The 20,555-nt window shown below is 42.3% G+C and overlaps 1 protein-coding gene across 1 annotated transcript in view; it reads left to right on the top strand.

The window, feature by feature from the left end:
- CHRNA7 (cholinergic receptor nicotinic alpha 7 subunit) overlaps positions 1–20,555 on the top strand; it is an 880,272-nt gene that overhangs the window by 724,743 nt on the left and 134,974 nt on the right. Inside the window, exons 2-3 of the mRNA XM_050795837.1 lie at positions 14,124–14,270; positions 14,493–14,632. Coding sequence (XP_050651794.1) covers positions 14,216–14,270; positions 14,493–14,632 — 195 coding nt within the window. The 5' untranslated portion in view covers positions 14,124–14,215. The remainder of the gene's footprint in view (positions 1–14,123; positions 14,271–14,492; positions 14,633–20,555) is intronic.

Below are 20,555 nucleotides of genomic sequence, written 5' to 3'. Positions count from 1 at the left end.
AGAAATTCATGCAATCTGTACGGAAAAGAAAATCACACTATTAAAGAACTGTTCTTTCTTCATTAAACTTTAAAAATTTTGGCATAATTTTAGATTCATATGTAATTGTAAGAAATAATATGGAGATATGCTGTGTAACCTTTGCCTAGTTTCTCCCAATGGTAACATCTCAAAAGAGATTAACATTTGAATCAGTGGACTGGGAAAGGTGGACCCACCTACCCTCAATCTGCAATGGGCACATTTTTGTTTTGCACTGGGTCTCACAAAATTACATGGCAAGCCCTGTGTGACGGTTGATATCGGGTGTCAACTTGATTGGATTGACGGATGCAAAGTATTGATCCTGGGTGTGTCTGTGAGGGTGTTGCCAAAAGAGATTAACATTTGAGTCAGTCAGTGGACTGGGAAAGGTGGACCCACCTACCCTCAATCTGCAGTGGGCACCATCTAATCAGCTGCCAGCACGGCTAGAATAAAGCAGGCAGAATTTGGAAGGACTTAGCTTTCTGAGTCTTCTGGCCTTCATCTTTCTCCTGTGCTGGATGCTTGCTGCCCTCCAACATTGGACTCCAAGTTCTTCAGCTTTTGGATTCTTGGACTTACACCAGTGATTTGCCTGGGACTCTCAGGCCTTCAGCCACAGACTGAAGGCTGCAGTGTCGGCTTCCCTACTTTTGAGGTTTGGGGACTAGGACTGGCTTCTTTGCTCCTCAGCTTGCAGACGGCCATTGTGGGGCTTCACCTTGTGATCATGTGAATCAATACTCCTTAATAAACTCCCCTTTATATATACATCTATCCTATTAATTCTGTCCCTCTAGGGAACCCTGACTAACACACCCTGCCAATGGCTGCTTTCTGGACATCCCCAGAGGGCCAACTTTTGAAAGCAGTTGGAATTGGGAAGGATTTGCTCATTCTTAAAGCCGGGGAAAGCCAGAAGGTCTCAGTAAGGACAGCAGAGCAGACAAGGTCCTGAAGACACTCAGTAATAATAAGCCAACCTCCCTTCAGGACAAAGCCCCACAATGGGAGGAAACTGGAAGGTCAGAGTTCAAACTGAACTGGATGGGGATAACAATAGAGAAAAGGGGAATTAAAGTCCAGTTATGACTGGGGAGGGGAATAGAGTCAGACTCCTAGAAAGCAAAATGCCATGTTTTCTAACACTTTCTCAAAACGACAGGTCACTTGTATCAGCAGTCACAATTCAATCAGAGGAGCAGCACCACTAGCGTGTCTGTGTGCATGTTTGTGTGTATGACTGTGTAACAGCAAATCTTAGGAGCTGGTTCACCAGCCTTTGAGAAGCTGTTATATTTGCCTCTGGAACTGCAGTCTGGAGTTCACGGCGAGGCAGTTTGCCAGGAAGGGAAGATGTCTGTACAGTGGGGAAGAGCAACAGCAAGCAGGAACTCACAAGCACATGTTGGAACCTTGTGAGGATGGGCTGACATCCGGGTCAGACTTGCTGCCCCTGACATTAGCGGAAGTGGTATCCTGCAGAAGCTATGGCTCTGTGTCACGCAGCTAAACACACGCTTGGCCCAGAAGATGCAGAAGCTGAAGGAAGATCCAGGGGAGGATGAAGCCCAGCCACTGCTTCACACCAAGGAAGTGAGTCAGCAGATCAGTTCCAATACCTGTAAGCTCCAAAATGGCTGGCGTCCCATGTCTTCCTTCCAAAGCTCCCACAAAAACCTCTCTAGTCTAACCAAAAAAATACAGTGAAGGGAATTCTGAAAAACAGTTTGGCCTTGTCAAATAGGCACATTACAAAACTACCACAGTACTGGAGAGCTGTGATATAAGAAATGCTTCTAAATCATGTCCCCATTCTGAAAATTTAGAAGAACTACAATTTCATGTAAAGTTAGTAAAAGGGAAATAAATCAAAGGAATACAAACATTCTATGGAAAAAACTGTCAAATACTTGCCAGAAAGACATTTTGATGAAAGGATTAAAAGTGTGCCAACAGAGGGATACACTTCGGTTGTTTAGAGAAAGCTACATCCTATAACTTTTAATATAATTGTCTAAGAAAATAGTGCAAAAAACAAGAGAACAGTGTAAATTAAATGATAGAATTCAGGGCCTGGGCGCGGTGGCTCACGCCTGTAATCCCAGCACTTTGGGAGGCCGAGGTGGGCGGATCATGAGGTCAGTAGATTGAGACCATCCTGGCTAACACGGTAAAACCCTGTCTCTATTAAAAATACAAAAAATTAGCTGGACATGGTGGTGGGCACCTGTAGTCCCAGCTACTCTGGAGGCTGAGGCAGGAGAATGGCGTGAACCCAGGAGATGGAGGTTGCAGTGAGCCGAGATCATGCAACTGCACTCTAGCCCGGGCGACAGAGCGAGACTCCATCTCAAAAAAAAAAAAAAAAAAAAAAAAAAATATATATATATATATATATATATAGAGAGAGAGAGAGAGAGAGAGAGAATTCAGGGAAAAATAAATTTAAAACCACAATTTTGTAAATAAACACAAGAGAAATGCAAATAATCACAACATAATGTCTTAAGAAAAGTGGAAGAAGAGAGGACAGTTTAAAAAAAATGTTAAAGATATGCCAAGAATTTGAGCAAAAGTGATAATATAAAAGACTACCACCCCAACCACAAAAACCACAACATACAGGTCCAAGAAGAAATCCTAAATAAAGGAATAAAACAAGTACTAAGAATGGCATTTTGTTGAAAAAAATATTTTATAAACAAGAGATTTGAAACAATGAAATAATAAATTGCATACCTGGGAAAGTCAACTCAGAACAACCAACACCAAAACACACAGTTAAAAAGAAAGAGAAATATCTTTTCTCTGTCTTTTTAAATATTTAGGGGAGAAAAGGACAAAAGTGATGTAAAAGAGAAAATTAGCTTATCGTCAGACTTTTAAGAGAAGCATTTTGTGCCAGAATAAAAGGAATATTATAAAGAGATTCAAATTTCAAAAAAATGAGTCAAGGATTTTATATCCTAACAAACTGACTTTCAAGTATAAAGGGAGCAAACTGTCATCAATATGGAATAACATAGAGAATATCTTCCATGGGCGCTTTCTTCGTAATGTACTGAGAAGGAGGTTTAGATAATGAACATTACTGGACAGACAGTGGCATAAAGACGGACTATTAAATATATATTTCCATGGAGAGCTAAGACGAAATCTGCAATATGAGGGAGAGTAGAGCATGTAATAGTTATATGCTTTGACAATGGGCGGACAGCAGAATGTTCTAAAAAGGGAAAGAGAAAATGGAAAAAGCATATGCAAAACAATTTTTAAATGCTTCTCTATAATCATGTTGGTGACAATGTTGCTATTGCTACTCTGCTTATGTTTTGTTTGAAATGTGAGACGAAGAAAATAAGCAATACACGTGTTATTTGAATCGCCAGGGCCCTTCAGAACCAGGACTTTTAGGAGCTGCAAGTGTGAAATAGAAAAGATTAAGTAAGCACTCTGCCATCCTGAATTTGAACTCATAGGATATTTTTCATAGATAGATAGATATCCTAAATCTGTCTACTGAAGAGGCCCAAAAATAACATTTGGAAGTAAAAGGTACCAGAGCTTCTTAGAGAAATGGTTGAAATGGCTAATTCTAGGTCTGGGGTGGGAAATATAGAAAATGAACAGAGGAGCTCAGAATATCATCGTACAACAGAGAGCAAGGGCACCAGCCAAGACCATAGGGTTGCGCTAAAGGAACTTGGGAGTCAACCTGCCGAACAGGCACTCATCAAACCACAGGACAACTTGAGGATCAGTAAGGATAGTGACCGTAATCAAAACACACCAAACAGGTGACTCTGTGAGCTCACAATGATACACTGTATTAGTCCAGATACACCAATATAGAATTAAATGTGAATGGATTTTATTGGAGGAAAAGACCCTGTGGGAAAAAAGTAGGGTGCATGCTGGAGAAGTTTGGAGATCTATCAGACTGCAACGTATATCCCAAGTGAAGGAGGCAGGGAGGAAAGGTGGCATGGAAGAGTCTTGAACTGCCAGGAAAGAAGGTTCAGCAGGAGCACTGGGAGCCCTTGAGCCCAAGTTGGTTGTCTGCTAGCAAAGTTCAGCATCGCTTAGGAACAGTTGTCCTGGGAACAAGAAGCAGGATGTTGTGAGACACGGCCTTATCACAAATACTGGGATGGATTTTGTAGCTCCATAGCTGCGACTCTTGTTGAATTATGCTATCTGAAGTTGGTGGTTTGCATGGACACCTGGAGACACACACACACACACACACACACACACCCCCCCACACTCCTACCTGATTAGTTAACTTCATAGGACACTAAGGGACCAGGTATCTGTGTTAAAATCTCATAAATAAAGGGAACATGTATACTTCCTTTCCTGTGCAAACTACCACTTGGAAGCTAATGGCAGATGTGTGGATATCTTTAAAGGAAGAGGGAATGACAGAACTGGAGCATTACCACTTTGCAACACCTACAAATTAAACAAATCTAAGCAGTGCCATCTAAGAATCTATTGCTACCAATCACAAAAAAAGGAAAGATAAGGCCAGGCACGGTGGCTCATGCCTGTAATCCCAGTATTTTGGGAGGCCAAGGTGGGCAGATCACCTGAGGTCACGAGTTTGGGACTGGCCTTGCCAACGTGGTGAAACCTCGCCTCTACTAAAAATACAAAAATTAGCCGGGGCAGTGACAGGTGCCTGTAATCCCCGCTACTCGGGAGGCTGAGGCAGGAGAATCACTTGAACCCAGGAGGCAGAGGTTGTAGTGAACTGAGATCACGCCATTGCACTCCAGCCTGGGCAACGAGAGTGAAACTCTGTCTCAAAAAAAAAAAAAAAAAAAAAAAGAAAGATAAGTATATATTGTGTGCTCTTGACAATAAACACAATGAACACAACAGCACCGATGGAGTAATCTTCCTCCCCAAAGTGAAATCTGAATCAGATTAAGTTTACAGATTCAACTACTAATCTGCAGGAAATCTAGAGGATAAGTGAAACATTAAACTCTACCATGGGAATGCAATCAGCAAAATCTTGACTCTACAGGATTGGTTTCTAAAATGAAAAAAAACTTTCAGTTTAGGAAGATACAGAGAAATTTTTAAAAATCAGGCTAACCTAAACTCACTGTTTGGGGCTCTTCAACTAGATAACAAAACAATAATCAAAAGTAATAAGGGTATTTTCATAAAAGCTAGAGCAGGAGTTAGTCTTGTTAGGGGAGGATGGTGCTTGCCTTGGGAAGGTGGTCTGAACTTTCTGTGGTTGTTGCCAAGTTCTCTCTAATTTATGGGTGGAGTTAAAGGGACATTTATTTTGTAATAACTCATTAAGTAGTACACTTGGTCTAAATTGTTTTCTGTTTTCCTATTATTTTGACAATAAAAAATACACAATTCAAATGGAAAATAAAGACATTTATAGACATATGATGGCAGACAGCTTACCATATAAAGACACTCACTGAACAGTAAAGATATATGTTTATAGAAAGAGAAAACATAGAGGGAAATAGAGTGAATTAAGAAACCATATATTGATAAAATTAATTAACTATGCCTATATAAATTATATTGGTAATCTTAAGTAAATAGCAGGTATAAAAAGTAACTTTCCATCCGGGCGTGGTGCCTCACACCTGTAATCCTAGTACTTTGGGAGGCTGAGGTGGGTGGATGGTCTGAGCTCAGGAGTTTGAGACCAGTCTGGGCAATACGGTGAAACCCCGCCCCTAGTAAATACAAAAAATAGCCAGGTGTGGTGGCGTGTGCCTGTAATCCCAGCTACCAGGGAGGCTAAGGCAGGAGAAATGCTAGAACCTGGGAGGTGGAGGTTTCAGTGAGCCGAGATCATGCCACTGCATGCTAGCCTGGGTGACAGAGTGAGACTCCGTCTCAAAAAAAAAAAAAAAAGGAAAATTAACTTTCCAGATCTAGTTCCAGGGAAGATGGGGTACACACACACCAACCTCCTTTCCTACCGAATACAACTCATAAAACCTAAACAGAATGCATAGGCAGCAATTTGGGAACTCTGCAAAATCAACATCAGTAGGCTGATCAAAGGAAACCATCAGAGTTCAAAATACACATGAACTGCTGGTGAGTTTAATCTTTTTTTCCTTGAGCGTTTCCCAGTCCGAATTCACTGCAGTTAGAAAACCAGAACTGCGCACTGTGATGCAGAAATAGAAACAACAAACTCTCTGGCTCAGGCTCAACGACCAGCAAAGGGAAATGTGGAGAAAGAGAGAGAAATCCCCCATTTTTTCTCTCCATTTCCTCAGTTCCTGCACCCTAGCCCCAGGCAATTGTACAATGTGGGTAGCAGGAAGAGCAAAACCAGCCAGCAATGGAAAAACTGAAGGAGGTAAGTATCCAAGACAGGGAACCTCCCTCTAGCATTTGGTGTGGCTATAGTTCCAAGAGGGCAGAGTCAATCCCAGGTGTTTTCGTTTTTCTTTCGGTTCTGCACTGCGTGGGCCTGGTACACACTGTAATTATGGAACCAAGCAGTTTTTGGCCAGAGGATTGAAAAGGGGAAGGTCAGGAAACCAGAAAGTACTGGAGAGAGAGTGGAGCGCGAGCTTGGGAAAATGACCCCAAAAAGCTGTTTATCAGCTTGTGGACTCACCTCTGACCTGTACATTCACAGTCCTGATCATAATCAGCATACCAAAGACTCTCAGAACTCAGATAGCCAATAGACCTTTGCTCATTTTCCTAACTGACCACTAAGTGCTACAGATCTAGAACAAATGTGAATATTACTGAAAGGCTTGGAAAACTGGCCTGATATGGGAACCACAGCCTACAGAAGGCTAAAATATAAATGTTTAATAAATGTGACAATAAACACTTCTGATAGGATTTTAACAAAATTTAAACAAGAAGGGTCTCACAATATTCAAAATGCGCAGTATAAAATCCAAAATTATTTTGCATTTGAAGAATAAAACAGGAAAACCTTCAAATTGCATTAGAAAAGACAAGCCACAGACATCAGTGATAGATGTTGGCATTATCTAACACAGCTTCAAAGTGGTATTAAAAAATGCTCAGATAAGCAAACCTCTCAAACTTATGACTTGATTTTTCTGTTCACATGTTTCCATTGAAAAAAATGATAAAATGAAGCCTTCTGACAGGGAAATATCAAGTTAGATAACTTCCCTGGTTAATTTTTCTAATAACTTTAGGAGAAAATATATACATGACACAAAGTTCACACTCCTTCAAAATTTAAAAAATGAGGAATAATCCCCAACTTATTTTATGAGGCCAGCATAATCTTGATACCAAAATCTTAGAAGCTTATTATTAAAATAAGAAAATATGAGGTATGTTTCCTTTGATAAAGATAAATGTAAAGTTCTAAGGAGATAATTGCAAAACAAATTCAACAATACTTTTAAAATAATAATATACTATAACCGAATGTGTTACTTTTCAGAATTGCAAGATGGGAAGGAATGGGTAGACAGCATGTCTATAACTCATTCCTCCAGGCTCTGAGGCAGTTTTATTTGTGACCCCAACTCCTAGCAAAGGACAGCTGATGAAACACACCAGCTACACCATAAGCGCAACTTCAGCAGGAGTTGCTAGGTACAAACTACTGATCCAGGAGCACTTTCAGGATGAAATACCTGGCTTGTCTATAAAATTGGTTATAAATAGATCTACAATTTATGGGCCACAGTTCTGCATTGGACAACAGAAGTTAGTCACGTAGCCAGTACAGGGTTGCCTGCCTTGGAGGATATACAAGCTGAGTGATAACTAAACCTAGTTGCTTTCTTGTGCTAACTTGTCCTCTATGCAGTTTGCACTCCTCACTCTGAAGGCAGAATTCACTCTGAGTAGAAAAAGGAGACACAGAGAGATGAGTATGAAGAGCTCAGTGTCTTCCAGATATTGATGTGGTGCCTGTTGCTGCTCTTGCTTGCATCTTTTACTAATCATTAGTGAAGCTTGGTGTTGAACAAGACTTGAATTTCACATAAATCTGATCAATAATGTAGGTCTTTGTATTGTGTATAGGGTTAACTCAATAATAAAAAGTCATTGCAATTCAAAATACTAACAAAAAAGGATAAAAACAATCTCATCTTAATAGACACTTTATAAAAATGTAACTCTATACTCATTTGTGATTTTTAAGGATTGTTACCTGAGTAGGAATAGAAGGGAATTTCCTCCTCGTGAAAAGGTTTATCTAAAAAATAATATAACAAAACAGAACAACCAAAAACCACAGCTAACATTTTACTTAGTGGCTTTTGTGGGTTGAATTATGTATCCAACAAAAGATATGTTGAAATCCTAGCCTGTAATACCTATGAGTGTGACTTTATTTAGAAATAGGGTCTTCGCAGATGCAATCAAATTGAGATAAGGACATTAAGTTGGGGCCTAATCCAATATGACTGGTGTCCTTAGAGAAGAGGGAAATTTGAACACAGACACACAGGGAGAACAACATGTGACGATGAAGGCAGAGATGGGAGAGATACAGCTGCCAGCCAACAAACACCCATGATGGCCAACCACCACCAGAAACTGCGAGGAGAACGAGGAAAGTTCTCCCTGGAGTCTCAGGGGCAGCATGCTGACATCTTGATTTCAGACTTCTAGCCTCCAGAACTGTAAAACAATACGTTTATATGTTTTAAGCCGCCAGGTTTTCAGTACTCTGTTATGGAAGTGCTAGGAAACTAATACAGTGGTGAATTATTGAAGGGCTTCTGTCTGAGACCAGAAATGAGACAAAGCAGTATGCTATGACTTCTACTCAGTATTGAGTTTGATGGTCCCAGCTAGTGTCATAGTGAGTGAAACAGGCCAAGAAAAAGAAATGGATGAATAAGGATTGGGAAGGATAATCTACAGAAAAACCATTATAATCAATAGGAGAGTTTAGAACTTCACTGGATACAAGATCAATATGCAAATATCATGTATATTTTTATACATGCAACAGTTTTAAAATTAAATGTAAAAAAATCTGTCATTTTAATAGCATCAAAAGACACCAATGTCTATGAATAATTCTGATGAAAGTGTGCCAAAATACCTATGTTGAAGACTACAAAATATTATTGTGAGAAATTAAACAAGATCTAAATAAATGGAAGAAAACATCATGTTTGTATATTAGAGGACTCAGTAAAGACATCAATCCTTCCCAAGTTGATCTAAAAATTCAATAGAATCCCAGTAAAGCTAATATAAAATAAATTATTTTATTCTATTAAAATGAAAAGGGTCAAGGATATTCAAGACAATCTCGAAGAAATATTAAAAAGGTGGAAAATTCACACTGCCATGTATAAAGAGCTACTATAATGCTGTAGTCATTAAGAGAGTGTGATGCTGGTGCAAGTCTAAGCAAATGGACTAGACCCACATATACACTGTTATGTGATGCATAAAGGTGACATGGCAATGCAGGGAGAAAGATTACTTTTTCATTAAGTGGTATAGAGTCAATTTAATATTCATATAAGACAATGAACCCCTATTCCTACCATACTTCATAGCATACGCAAAATTTAACTCTAGATGGGTGAAAAATCTCAACATGAAAGGTAAGACCATAAAACTCTAGGAAAACATAGGATGTTATCTTCACGACCTTGGGGTAGACAAAGAGATCTAAAGCACAACACAAAAAATGCAAACTGTGATTGGAAATGTTGATAAATTGGACTACGCTAAGATTAAGAATATCTATTCACCAAAAGATACCATTAAGAAAGTTAAATGAAGCCAGAGTTCTAAAAATTATGTTCAATATAGATGTCTGACAAAGGACTCGTTCTGAAGAATTAATTCCCACAAATAAATAAGAAAAAGGCAGACAACACATTAGAAAAATGGACAAAAGACCTGAAAAATCACTTCACAAAGGATATCCAAAATAACAATAAACACATGAAAAGCTGCTCCACTTCTTTAGTCATCAGGGAAATGCAAATTAAAAGCCACATTGAGATCAAATTACCCATAAGCCAAAAAAATCTGAAATTAAGTCAAAGACAAGTGGATGAATTATGTGAGGCAACTAGATCACTCATACATTGTGCTGGGAGAGTAATTAGAACAAATATTTTGAGAGATTGACAATATCTAAGAATAGTATATATCTAGAAAAAACTGTGCTGTTTTGGAAACAGAAAAGCACAATTTGAAGTAAACCATTGCTCAAAGAATAAATCACAAAGAAATTATAAAATATTTTGAACTGGAGGTTATGAACATAGAACATATCAAAATTAGGTGGAGGCAACTAAAGTAGTGTTCAGATGGAAATTTGCATATTTAAATACTTACATTGTAAAAGAATCTAAAATCAGCAACCTCAGTTTACACTTTAAGAAGTTTGTAAAAAATGAGCAAATTAAACCCCAAATAAGTTGAAGATAATAAGAAACACAAGAATAGAAATCAATGAAATTTTAAAAAATAAAATTAAAAAAATTAAAGCAAAAAGTTGTACCATGAAAAGATTAGTAATATTGTTAAACCCTAGTAAGTGTAACCAAGAACAGGAGAAAACACAAATTCCTTGAAACAGTAATGAAGAGGAGGTATCACCACATGGCCTATACATATAAATAAGGTAATAAAGGCACATAATAAACAACTTTATGTCAATAAATGCAGTAACTTAAATGAAATAGACAAATTTGTAAAAAAAAAAAATACAATTTAGCAAGTTTTCCCCAAGAAAAAACAGAAACTGAATTGTCCTACATATCTACCAAAAATTGGGTTACCATTAAGAAAATAATCTTTCCACAAAAACTCCAGTTTCACTAGTTTCATCAAACATTTAAGAAACAAATTATATCTTGAACAAACGATTTTAGAAAGTAGAGGAGGAGGAAGCATAAGATCTTCTACCAAAATTAGACGATAAAATTACAAGAAATGAAAATGATAGAGCAATATCCTTCATGGATATACATAGAAAATTCTTTTAAAGTCTACTAACAAATTAAATTCAGCAGTAATCAAATCCATGACCGAGTGAATTTGTGGTGTGATGTCTTTTGTCAATATTGAAAAGTTCTCAGAATTTACTCTTTGAATAGTGCTTTTGTCTTACATTCACTCTCCATTTAATGAAAGGATCTTTTATATCTGAAAGACCTGGGGAGGAGGGTAGCCACCCAGCAAAGTCATCTGAACTATTTGACTGTGGTGTGAGGGAGAAAGAAACTTTCACTGTGGTAAGCCAATGAGAATTGAGGGTTATCACTGCGACGGACATCACCCACGTTGATAAATAGCTTTACCATTTTAAATGTACAAATTTTATTCGTTTTTATTATTTTTATTTATTAATTTATTTAGAGACGGAGCTCGCTCTGTTGCCCTGGCTAGACTGCAATGGCGTGATCTCAGATCATTGCAACCTCTGCCTCCTGGATTCAAGCGATTCTTCTGCCTCAGCCTCCTGAGTAGCTGGGATTACAAGTGTCTGCCACTATGCCTGGTTAATATCTGTATTTTCAGTAGAGACGGGGTTTGGCCACGTTGGCCAGGTTGGTCTCGAACTCCTGACCTCAGGTGATCCACCTGCCTCAGCTTCCCAAAGGGTTAAGATTACAGGCGTCAGCCACTGCACCTGGCCACAAATTTTATAGTTTATTTTTCAGTGTCCTATTATCTCAAATTGTGAGGCACACATTTTCCTGTTTACTCTGCCTACTCACTTTCCCTAATTGATGATGGCCTAGGATGATGTAGAGTTTGTTTCCTTGAATGGTTTATATTTTTTTATTTTGAACTTATTTTCATGAATATTGTGATTTGGGGGCATTTTTTGGAGTCCCATGTGTGTAAAGTTACTAAATCTTCCTCCAGAGGAATTCTTGAATTCTAAACCATATAATACACATTTGGACTCCACACCTAAGCCTAATGCACTTTTTTTTTGGTTTTTGAATGTGTAATTATCTTTTTCCCCCTATCCGGAGCCCAGGCAGAAAACATGCTTCCTTCCACTTCCCTGGCTAATGGCTGGGGTTTCCTGGTCTTTTTTACACTGGAAAGGAGATTACACCGATCTCCGGATTTATGTGAGTATCTCCGTTCCAGTTCTCCACCTCTCACAGGCCCCAAGCGCAAAGTCACCTTACCTCCTGAGAGTGTTAAAATTTCCCTCTTACCCATAGAAGCCGTATTTTTGGTATGCCCAGGCATGTATTCATATCCTGCTGTTTTATTCGCTGTCTTCTTGCGTTGGGAACGGGAGTAAGGGCAGGACCTATATAGGCCCGTCAGCTCTATTCCGAGAATGTTCTGCACTTTTCTTCATTTCACAAATGAAAAACCTGAGTCCCATAGATGGGAGTCAATACAGCCAAACTCACAGACCTACCTAATGGCTCAAGGGAGACTGAAGTTTACTTTCCAACTTCCAGCAGTCCTACATTGTAAGCTGAGCGAGTGGATTGCGCTTGTAGGTCCTCCAGGTGTCTAGCAGAGAACAGAGGACAAATAAATACTTGCGAATTGCTTGTCCCACCTGAAAACGATTTCTAGGTTTCTGATATTATGGGGTGCAATGGAGGTAAGGAAGCAGTTCCGGTTTCAGGAAGGTGATCCTGATAGCCATACTCAAGAAAAAATAAACTCCCTTGGCCCCATGGGCTCATGCTCTTCTAGCAGGGAAGACAGGGCTCTTAGGTACTTTCAGCCCTTGTAGAAGAGTGTTACAGTCCCACCACCAGTGGAGGGGATGCGCCAGTGAGAATCTTTTAACTAATACTTCATGGGCTTTCTCTATTCTGCTTCTGGGTTTTATTTCCCTTCTTCTCTTTCCCCCTTTACCAACAACTAATCTCTGTAGATAATTTCTTTGCCAAGTGCCTGCTTTGTGGTGTCCAGACTGCTAGAAGTGGTGGGGGGACTCAAGAGCCAGATGAGGCTAAGGGCACGCCTGTCTGCTCTCCAGGCACCCCTGGCGTCCCTTTCTCCCGGCACAACGACTGCTATCCTTTGAGGTGAATCCAGTTCAGCTGTCACCTCTTCCATGAATCCTCCTCCAGAAACAGCTGCGTGGCCCACGGGCGTTGTTCTGGTGGAGCGCAGATGCACGGAGGCTGCGGGAAGGAAGGTGGTAGCGCCCCCTACGCGGACGCAGGGCGCTGCTGTGCTCAGCAGAAGGGAGCAAATGGGAGGGAGCTTCAGCCGCCCTGGAAGCCGCCCCTTGGCGCCTTCCTCCCTCCTTTCCTCTTTCCAAAATCACGCCTCCTCTTCAACATCAAGAACTCTCCGCACTCCCTGGACCTCTCAGAGCCTCTCCTTCTCATTAACTCTTCCCAGTGCGCTGGCTCAAAAGAGCCTAGATAAGAACACCAAGTTCTGGCTGTCCTTCCAGCAAAGAGTTAGGAGTTAACTTTTCAATCTTTCTAATCTCCTTTAAAAAAGAATGAGCCACACATTAGGGTAACCACTGGGAATCCCATCACACACATTGGCGGCATCTGTCCTCCCCGACAGGGTGCCTCCAGCACTTCAGATCCCAGCCGAGAGTCTGGCTGCTAGCGCCCAGCAAACGGTGCGGAAAGCAAACCCGGGCTCGCGGAAAGCGGGAGGAGGGGGCTTCCTCGGGTCTGTTTTGTCTGGTTGGCAAGACTTCCGAAGCCTGGTTCCCCAACGCTGTCACCCGGTCGCTGGCGTGGAGGAGGGAGTCCAGGAAGACTGGACCCCAGAATTGTCCCGGCTTTCTCCGGAGTGCCCGGCGCAGCTTCTGGCTGAGAGCGGGAGCCGGCTGAGTGAGGACAAAGAACGCAAGGGAGAGGCAAAGCCTGGCCTTGGGCAGCCCCTGGCCTGGCCGGAGGCGCGATTCCGAGAGCGCGCTCGGTGGAGACTGGGGGTGGAGGTGCCCGGAGCGTACCCAGCGCCGGGAGTACCTCCAGATAACACCCCGGGCTGCAGTTCCCTGGGTGGCCGCCTAGACGCCGGCCCGGGCTGGAGGGACAGGGGGCGGGGACGGGGCGGGGGCGGGGCTCGTCACGTGGAGAGGCGCGCGGGGGCGGGCGGGGCGGGGGCGCGCGCCCGGCTCCTTAAAGGCGCGCGAGCCGAGCCGAGCCGAGCCGAGAGGCGGCTCTGTGGCCGCAGGCGCAGGCCCGGGCGACAGCCGATACGTGAGGCGCGCCGGCCCGCGGCAGCTCCGGGACTCAACATGCGCTGCTCGCAGGGAGGCGTCTGGCTGGCTCTGGCCGCGTCGCTCCTGCATGGTAAAGCCGCCGCCTCCCCGCCCTCCACTTCTCCGTGGGATCCCGGGCACATCCCGGGCGCCTCTGTGCGCCCCACGCCGCCGGCGAGGGGCAGCGGGGGCGCTGCGGGGGCTGCTTGTCTGGGCTGCACCGGGTGGGCGGCGGGGGCCGCGGGCAGGAGGGAGTCGGGAGTACACCCGCCGGCCTGCCCTGAGCCCCCTGCCCGGGTCTCCTCTCCTTAAGTGTCCCTGCAAGGCGAGTTCCAGAGGAAGCTTTACAAGGAGCTGGTCAAGAACTACAACCCCTTGGAGAGGCCCGTGGCCAATGACTCGCAACCGCTCACCGTCTACTTCTCCCTGAGCCTCCTGCAGATCATGGACGTGGTGAGTCCCGCCTGCCCACAGGGCTGCCCTCTCCCCTCCCTGGGCTCCGAGGGGCTTTTTAGAAAGCGTCGGGCGTCCAGGCGGTGGAGCTCGGCTGGGACACTCTAGCTGGCCCCAGGCGAGGCAGGGCCATGCTCTGACTCTGTCCCTAGCCTGCCCTCTCCTGAGTGTCTCAGTTCTCCGTCTCTCCTTCCGCCGAGGAGGAACCTGGTAAAGCTTGTTCCATCACTCCGGCCACCTGTACGTGGGTACTTGGGTCCCACCTTTCCCTCAGTTTAGAAACTCAAGCATCCTGAACTGGGACTCAGTAGCAAGAACAGGTGACATTCACTTTTTAGTCTCCCTTATAGTATAAGTGTTGACATGCAGTCCAGCATTGAGTGTCAGTTTAGCCACTTCTAGACTTTTCTGCCGCCTGTGATATGTAACTACTTTGGTGGGGGGCCTGCCCCTGAGCTTTGCAGCTGGCAAATCTGTCCAGGCAGAGGGCAAGAGGGCTAGCTGTGAACTTTCACTGTGACCCCATCTTAGGAATGGGCATGCTTTGCCTTCCTGGTGAGGACAGGTACCAGGAGTCCTGCTCCATGGACTCAGGGTTCCCCATCAGGAATACACGTGTCTGTCCCTCCAGGCAGCTGCCACCAGTTCCATGGGCCTCTTGCCTTGCAGCCTTGCTAGTGCCCACTTCAGTTGGCCATTCTGTGTAAACTTGCCTTTTGTTCCTCTATGCTGCTTTGGATATATTCATGGTATATTCTCCGTATAATACAAATGCTTCACACAAATGTTTAATTCATTATAAATGTCTATACAGAATATCGGATTCTATTGTGGAGCACCCTGGAGTGGGGCAGGGTGGGGCACAGGGATAATGATGTTCATTGGGAGGGACAGCATGATAGGAAAGAGGTGAGACAATAGCCACAATTCCTGGTTAAAAAACAAATAGTGCTAAGAGTCACCTGGCAAAGTGGAAAAAGATAAGAGGTGATACTTCATAATCCTACAAATAAATGGTTACCCGCACTAGCATGTTGATGAATGGTGTATCATTTAACCTAGTTAAAATTGCTGTGATACATTGCCTCCTTTCCAACACTACACTCGCCTCAAATGTATTCTTCCTCCTGCAGACAGAGTCATGCTTTAAAATATTGAATGTATATGTGATGAAGCGGAAGAGTTATGAGAGAAGAGCTGTAGGGGAAGACAGGTTCAGTCTTATGAGTTGCAGAGCAGTAAAAGTTGCTGTTTACAGAGCAGCTCCTCAGTTACTTTAAAGAGCTCAAGATTTGTACTTGGGGTGTTCGGTGGGTTCTGGCTCTGTTGGTTTCTGAATGGCTGCTGTTAGGTAAGTTTCTTAAGCATCTTGAGCCTTGGCTTTCTGGCTAATAAAATGGACACTGTAGTACCTCATCAGTCATTGTGATCAACTAAAGAATATGGAAACAACTTGAAGAGACTTTAAAGCTGGATATGTGATTATGGTCATTTTCATGCAGAAACCACATGAAAAGACCAGGCAGCAGAGCTGACACACCCCGCAAGTGGTGTGTGACAGGGTGACAAAGGGACAGTGGCCCCTTCTTCCCCCATTTGCCCAGGGTCAACTCCAGCCAGGCTGCCTCACTGTTTGTGTCTGCTCCACAGCTGTCTCCCTTGGAGTGGGTGTCCCTGTATTGCCTGGATGGGGGTGATGGTGCAGTAGCCCCTCAGTAGAGGAGTAGGAGGAAGTCAGTAGAACAGGCTCCTGAGGTTGCAAAGGCTGCGTCAGCCTCTTTTGGAGAAGAGACTACTCACGGAGAAGCTGCAGGCTTTTTTTCTGGGAACTTCTGCTTCTTTAAGAGACACTTAAGAAACCAACTTATTATGAGGCGCTCTGAGTCTTAGGAGAAGTTTAGGCATAGGTTAGTGTTACACTACGTGAACATTTAAAATAGAACATTTAAAATAACTTTTGTCACGTTAGAAAATTACAAAAATAGCAAATTGGCACTTTGTGTCAATGACAGTCCACACTCCTTAGGAAATGTGTGTGAAGAAGGCTGTCAGCAGTCAGAGGTGATGGGAAGGGGGCGGAAGAAAGTTTCTCTCTCACTTTAGCCGTGGGGTTGGCTGTGAACACATTGAACTTCCAAGCCAGGCAATGCTGTGTTCATGGAGTGGCCTTGAACAAACTCCCTTACCTTTCGGAGCCCTGTTTTCCCATGTGTTAGAATAATACCTGCTTCAGAGGGTGTTGAGAGGATTAAATAAGATGAAGTGCTTGCCACACACTGGTGATTCACTGAAGGTATGCTCCATCTTAATTATGTAACTACTCAACTCAGAGGTCAAGAAGTCATGCCTAGAAAGGTATGGTCCCTTGCCCAAGGCCACTCTGTGATTAGAGGTAGGGTTAAGAGGAAACATTGGGCAAGTCCTTTGTCTTTCATCTGCTGCTTCCTTTAGACTTGGTAACTTCGGCAGAACAAAGTCATTTAATTTATTTAAACTGGATGAATTGTAACTGATTTAATGTGACTTTCCTGAGATGCTGCATGAAGCTGAAGTCTCAATCAGACATAAGGAAATATGCAAACATTTGTATTCCAGCCTGACTTGGCTCTGCCTGGTTTTTGAAGTGGAGCCGGGTCTCTGCAGCTGAAATCTCAGCCCTCTGGACAGAGGCACAGTGGTTCTCATAAAGGCTTCACATGGCAAAATCTTGGCTGGTATAGATTCTCTTTACACATTTGTTGCCCGTTTTAACTGGGCTGTTCTAGAGACCATAGTATTTGGTTTTCCTGCTCCCAAATATTGTTATTGATTCCTTTTTTTGGTTAGCAGAGGTTCCCAACTGGAGTGATAGGAAGACACCATATGATGTTATATATTTTATTTTTGTGAAAGATCATTTACTCTTTAATCAATTTATTCCACAAATCCTATTGAACTCCTATTGTAGACTTTGACAAATTCTGAGAATTAACAGAAAGGTGATGGATTATTTTTCCTTTCAGAAATCTCATGAGCTGGCTAGGGAGATTAACAAGTAAATCCCAGGCTGGGCGCGGTGGCTCACGCCTATAATCCCAGCACTTTGGGAGGCCGAGGCCGGCGGATCCCGAGGTCAGGAGATCAACACCATCCTAGCTAACATGGTGAAACCCCGTCCCTACTAAAAATACAAAAAATTAGCCGGGTGTGGTAGCGGTCGCCTGTAGTCCCAGCTACTCGGGAGGCTGAGGCAGGAGAATGGCCTGAACCCAGGAGGCAGAGCTTGCGGTGAGCCGAGATCTCGCCACTGCACTCCAGCCTGGGCGACAGCAAGACTCAGTCTCAAAAAAAAAAAAAAAAAAGTAAATCCCAAATTACTACATGTGATGAAATTTAGCATACACATTTATACAAAGGGCTAGAAAACATTGTTTTCAACTAGAGCCGCTGAGAATGACTTCAAAGAGATGGTGGTTAGAGTTCCAAAAATGAGAAAGAGTTTGCCACTGAAAGTAGCATATCTTTTCCAGGTAATGGTTACAGGCTGAGGAAAGGCTGAAAGTGCAGTGGAGGACAGCTCACCTCCAACATGTGTTTTGTGGGACACTGGCAACCTGTTGATCTTTCCTACGATTTTGCTGCAAGACTTCAGAAAATTTAATGTCCTATGTTTTTTGAGACATTCTAAAAGACCAATATAGTACTGACCAAACTACTGATAGTTTTACAGACCCTTTTGTAAGAATTATGCTTTAGAAGCACACTTTACAAGGGCAGGGGGAAGAGGGTTATGAGTTTTCTTTGGTATGAGGTGTTAGATAAGTGTGGGGACAATAAGGTTGTAGTGTGTGAGGTGTCCTGAGTTCCTCTGCAAGTTTGCATTTTACCTGGCTCTAGTCTAGGCATCTCTGAAGGCACGAGGAGGCAGTGTGCCAGGTGTTTTGTGAAGCTTTAAGACCAGCCTGCCATAGCATATTTTCCCAGAAATGGAAATAGTCCAAACCTTGATATTGTATTAAATTCAAGTATAAATTATAGATTGGAGTGAAAAAACTTTGCATACATTTTAGAGGCACAACATGAGTCCTCAAAGGAATTGCTTGACCTGCTGTTACTCAACAGGCTCCTTCATGAAGCACTAGGCAGAAGGGGAAGATATGGTGGATTTTTAAACAGGGGAGGGAAGTAACCAAATCTCTGCTTAAGCAGAAGATGCTGAGAGCAGTGAGTGTGAGACGGGTTAGAGAGGAGGAGGGAAAGGTAAGGGACAAGGAGGTTGAAACTAGGGTGGCCACTGTGGGAATGTGGAGAAGAGGGCAGATTTAAGAGGTGTTTTGGATATATTGTGTATGATGTGTAACCGTGTATATAAACATCATGAATATACATCAATAAATTTGCTAAGTGACAGTGCCTAAATTATTCTTATATGCATACGCTGACTTCTGGTGATTATTAATTTACTTCCTGGGCTTGTAACTGGGCTGGGAATGAGATAATACATAAGAAATCATTTTGAAGTGATGCATATGTAAGGTCTGATCTGCCAAGTTTCCATAATGTTTCTCCTTTATTTGTGCTGTTTAATCAGTCACCTGAGCACATGCATCCAAAGGCCATTCTAAGTGATTTGCATAAAATAAATATACATTGGTTATGAAGCATGTCCAGAAGTCAAGTTTGTTAAAATGAGTAATATGAACCAACATGTAATTATATACAAATGTAAAACATATAATTATACAAGATTGATTTTTTTGGTGTTTTATTGGTTTGAAATGCAGATTCAGCTTTTTGGAAGCTTTAGTCACAAGAGAGTAGAACTAAGTGGTCATGCACTTAGGCTTTGGCACTGAAGATGGCAGGCAGGGCTGTGGAGCCCAGTATCCTAAGGGCTTATGTGTTATCTAAATTCCTTTGGGTGGCCCTCTGCTTAGGTTTGCAAAATGTATGATTTTATATTCATTAGCCACCATTTAAAATGCTACAACTCCAATAAAATATTATCAAGTATTATAAAACCCACATACCTAGAATATATTGTAAAAAGAAATGCTGAAGGTATAATCGGGTATTGATCTTTATAATTTTAAAAAAATCTTTACTTTTTTGAGCAATTTTAGCTTCTCAGCAAAATTAAGAGGAAGGTACAGAGATTTCCCACAGCTTCCTCAATGATCAACATTCCCCTCTAGAGTAGTATATTTGTTACAACTGATGAACCTACATTGAGACATTATAATCACCCCAAATGCACAGTTTATAAGAGGGTTCCCTCTTGGTTTTGTATAATCTATTGGTTTGGGCAAATGTATAATGGCATAGTGTATAACACCATCATTATGGTATCATACTGAGTATTTTTACTCTCCTGGAATTTCTCTGTGCTCTGCCTTTTTATCATTACCTTCGCCGCAATTCTTGGCACCCGTGATGTTTTATTGTCTCTGTAGTTGAATCTTTTCCAGAATGTCGTATGGTTGGAATCATACAGTCTGTAGCCTTTTCAGATGGACTTATTTTACTTAGTAATACGCATTTATGCTCTCTCCATACGCTTTCATGGCTTGATAGCTCACTTCTTCTTAGCACTGAGTAATATGCCATTGGTCTGGATGTAGCACAGTTTATTTATCCGTTCACCTCCTGAAGAACATCTTGGTTGCCTCCAAATTTTGGCAATTATGAGTAAAGCTGCTATAAGCATCTTGTGCAGATTTTTATGTGAACATAAGGTTTCAATCATTTAGGTAAATACCAAAGCGGGCACTTGCTGGTTCGTATGCTAGGAGTATGTTTAATTTTCTAAGGAAATCACAGACTGTCTCCCAAAGTGGATGTACCATTTTACATTCTCACCAGCAATGAATGAGAGCTCCTGTTGCTCTATATCCATGTCAGCATTTGGCGGTGTCAGTGTTCTGGATTTTGAGCATTCTAATAG

The sequence above is a fragment of the Macaca thibetana genome, chromosome 7, assembly GCF_024542745.1.
Source record: "Macaca thibetana thibetana isolate TM-01 chromosome 7, ASM2454274v1, whole genome shotgun sequence".
Lineage (NCBI taxonomy): Eukaryota > Metazoa > Chordata > Mammalia > Primates > Cercopithecidae > Macaca > Macaca thibetana.
Note: the sequence above shows the minus strand (reverse complement) of the source record. Positions and strands in the feature narration are given on the sequence as shown.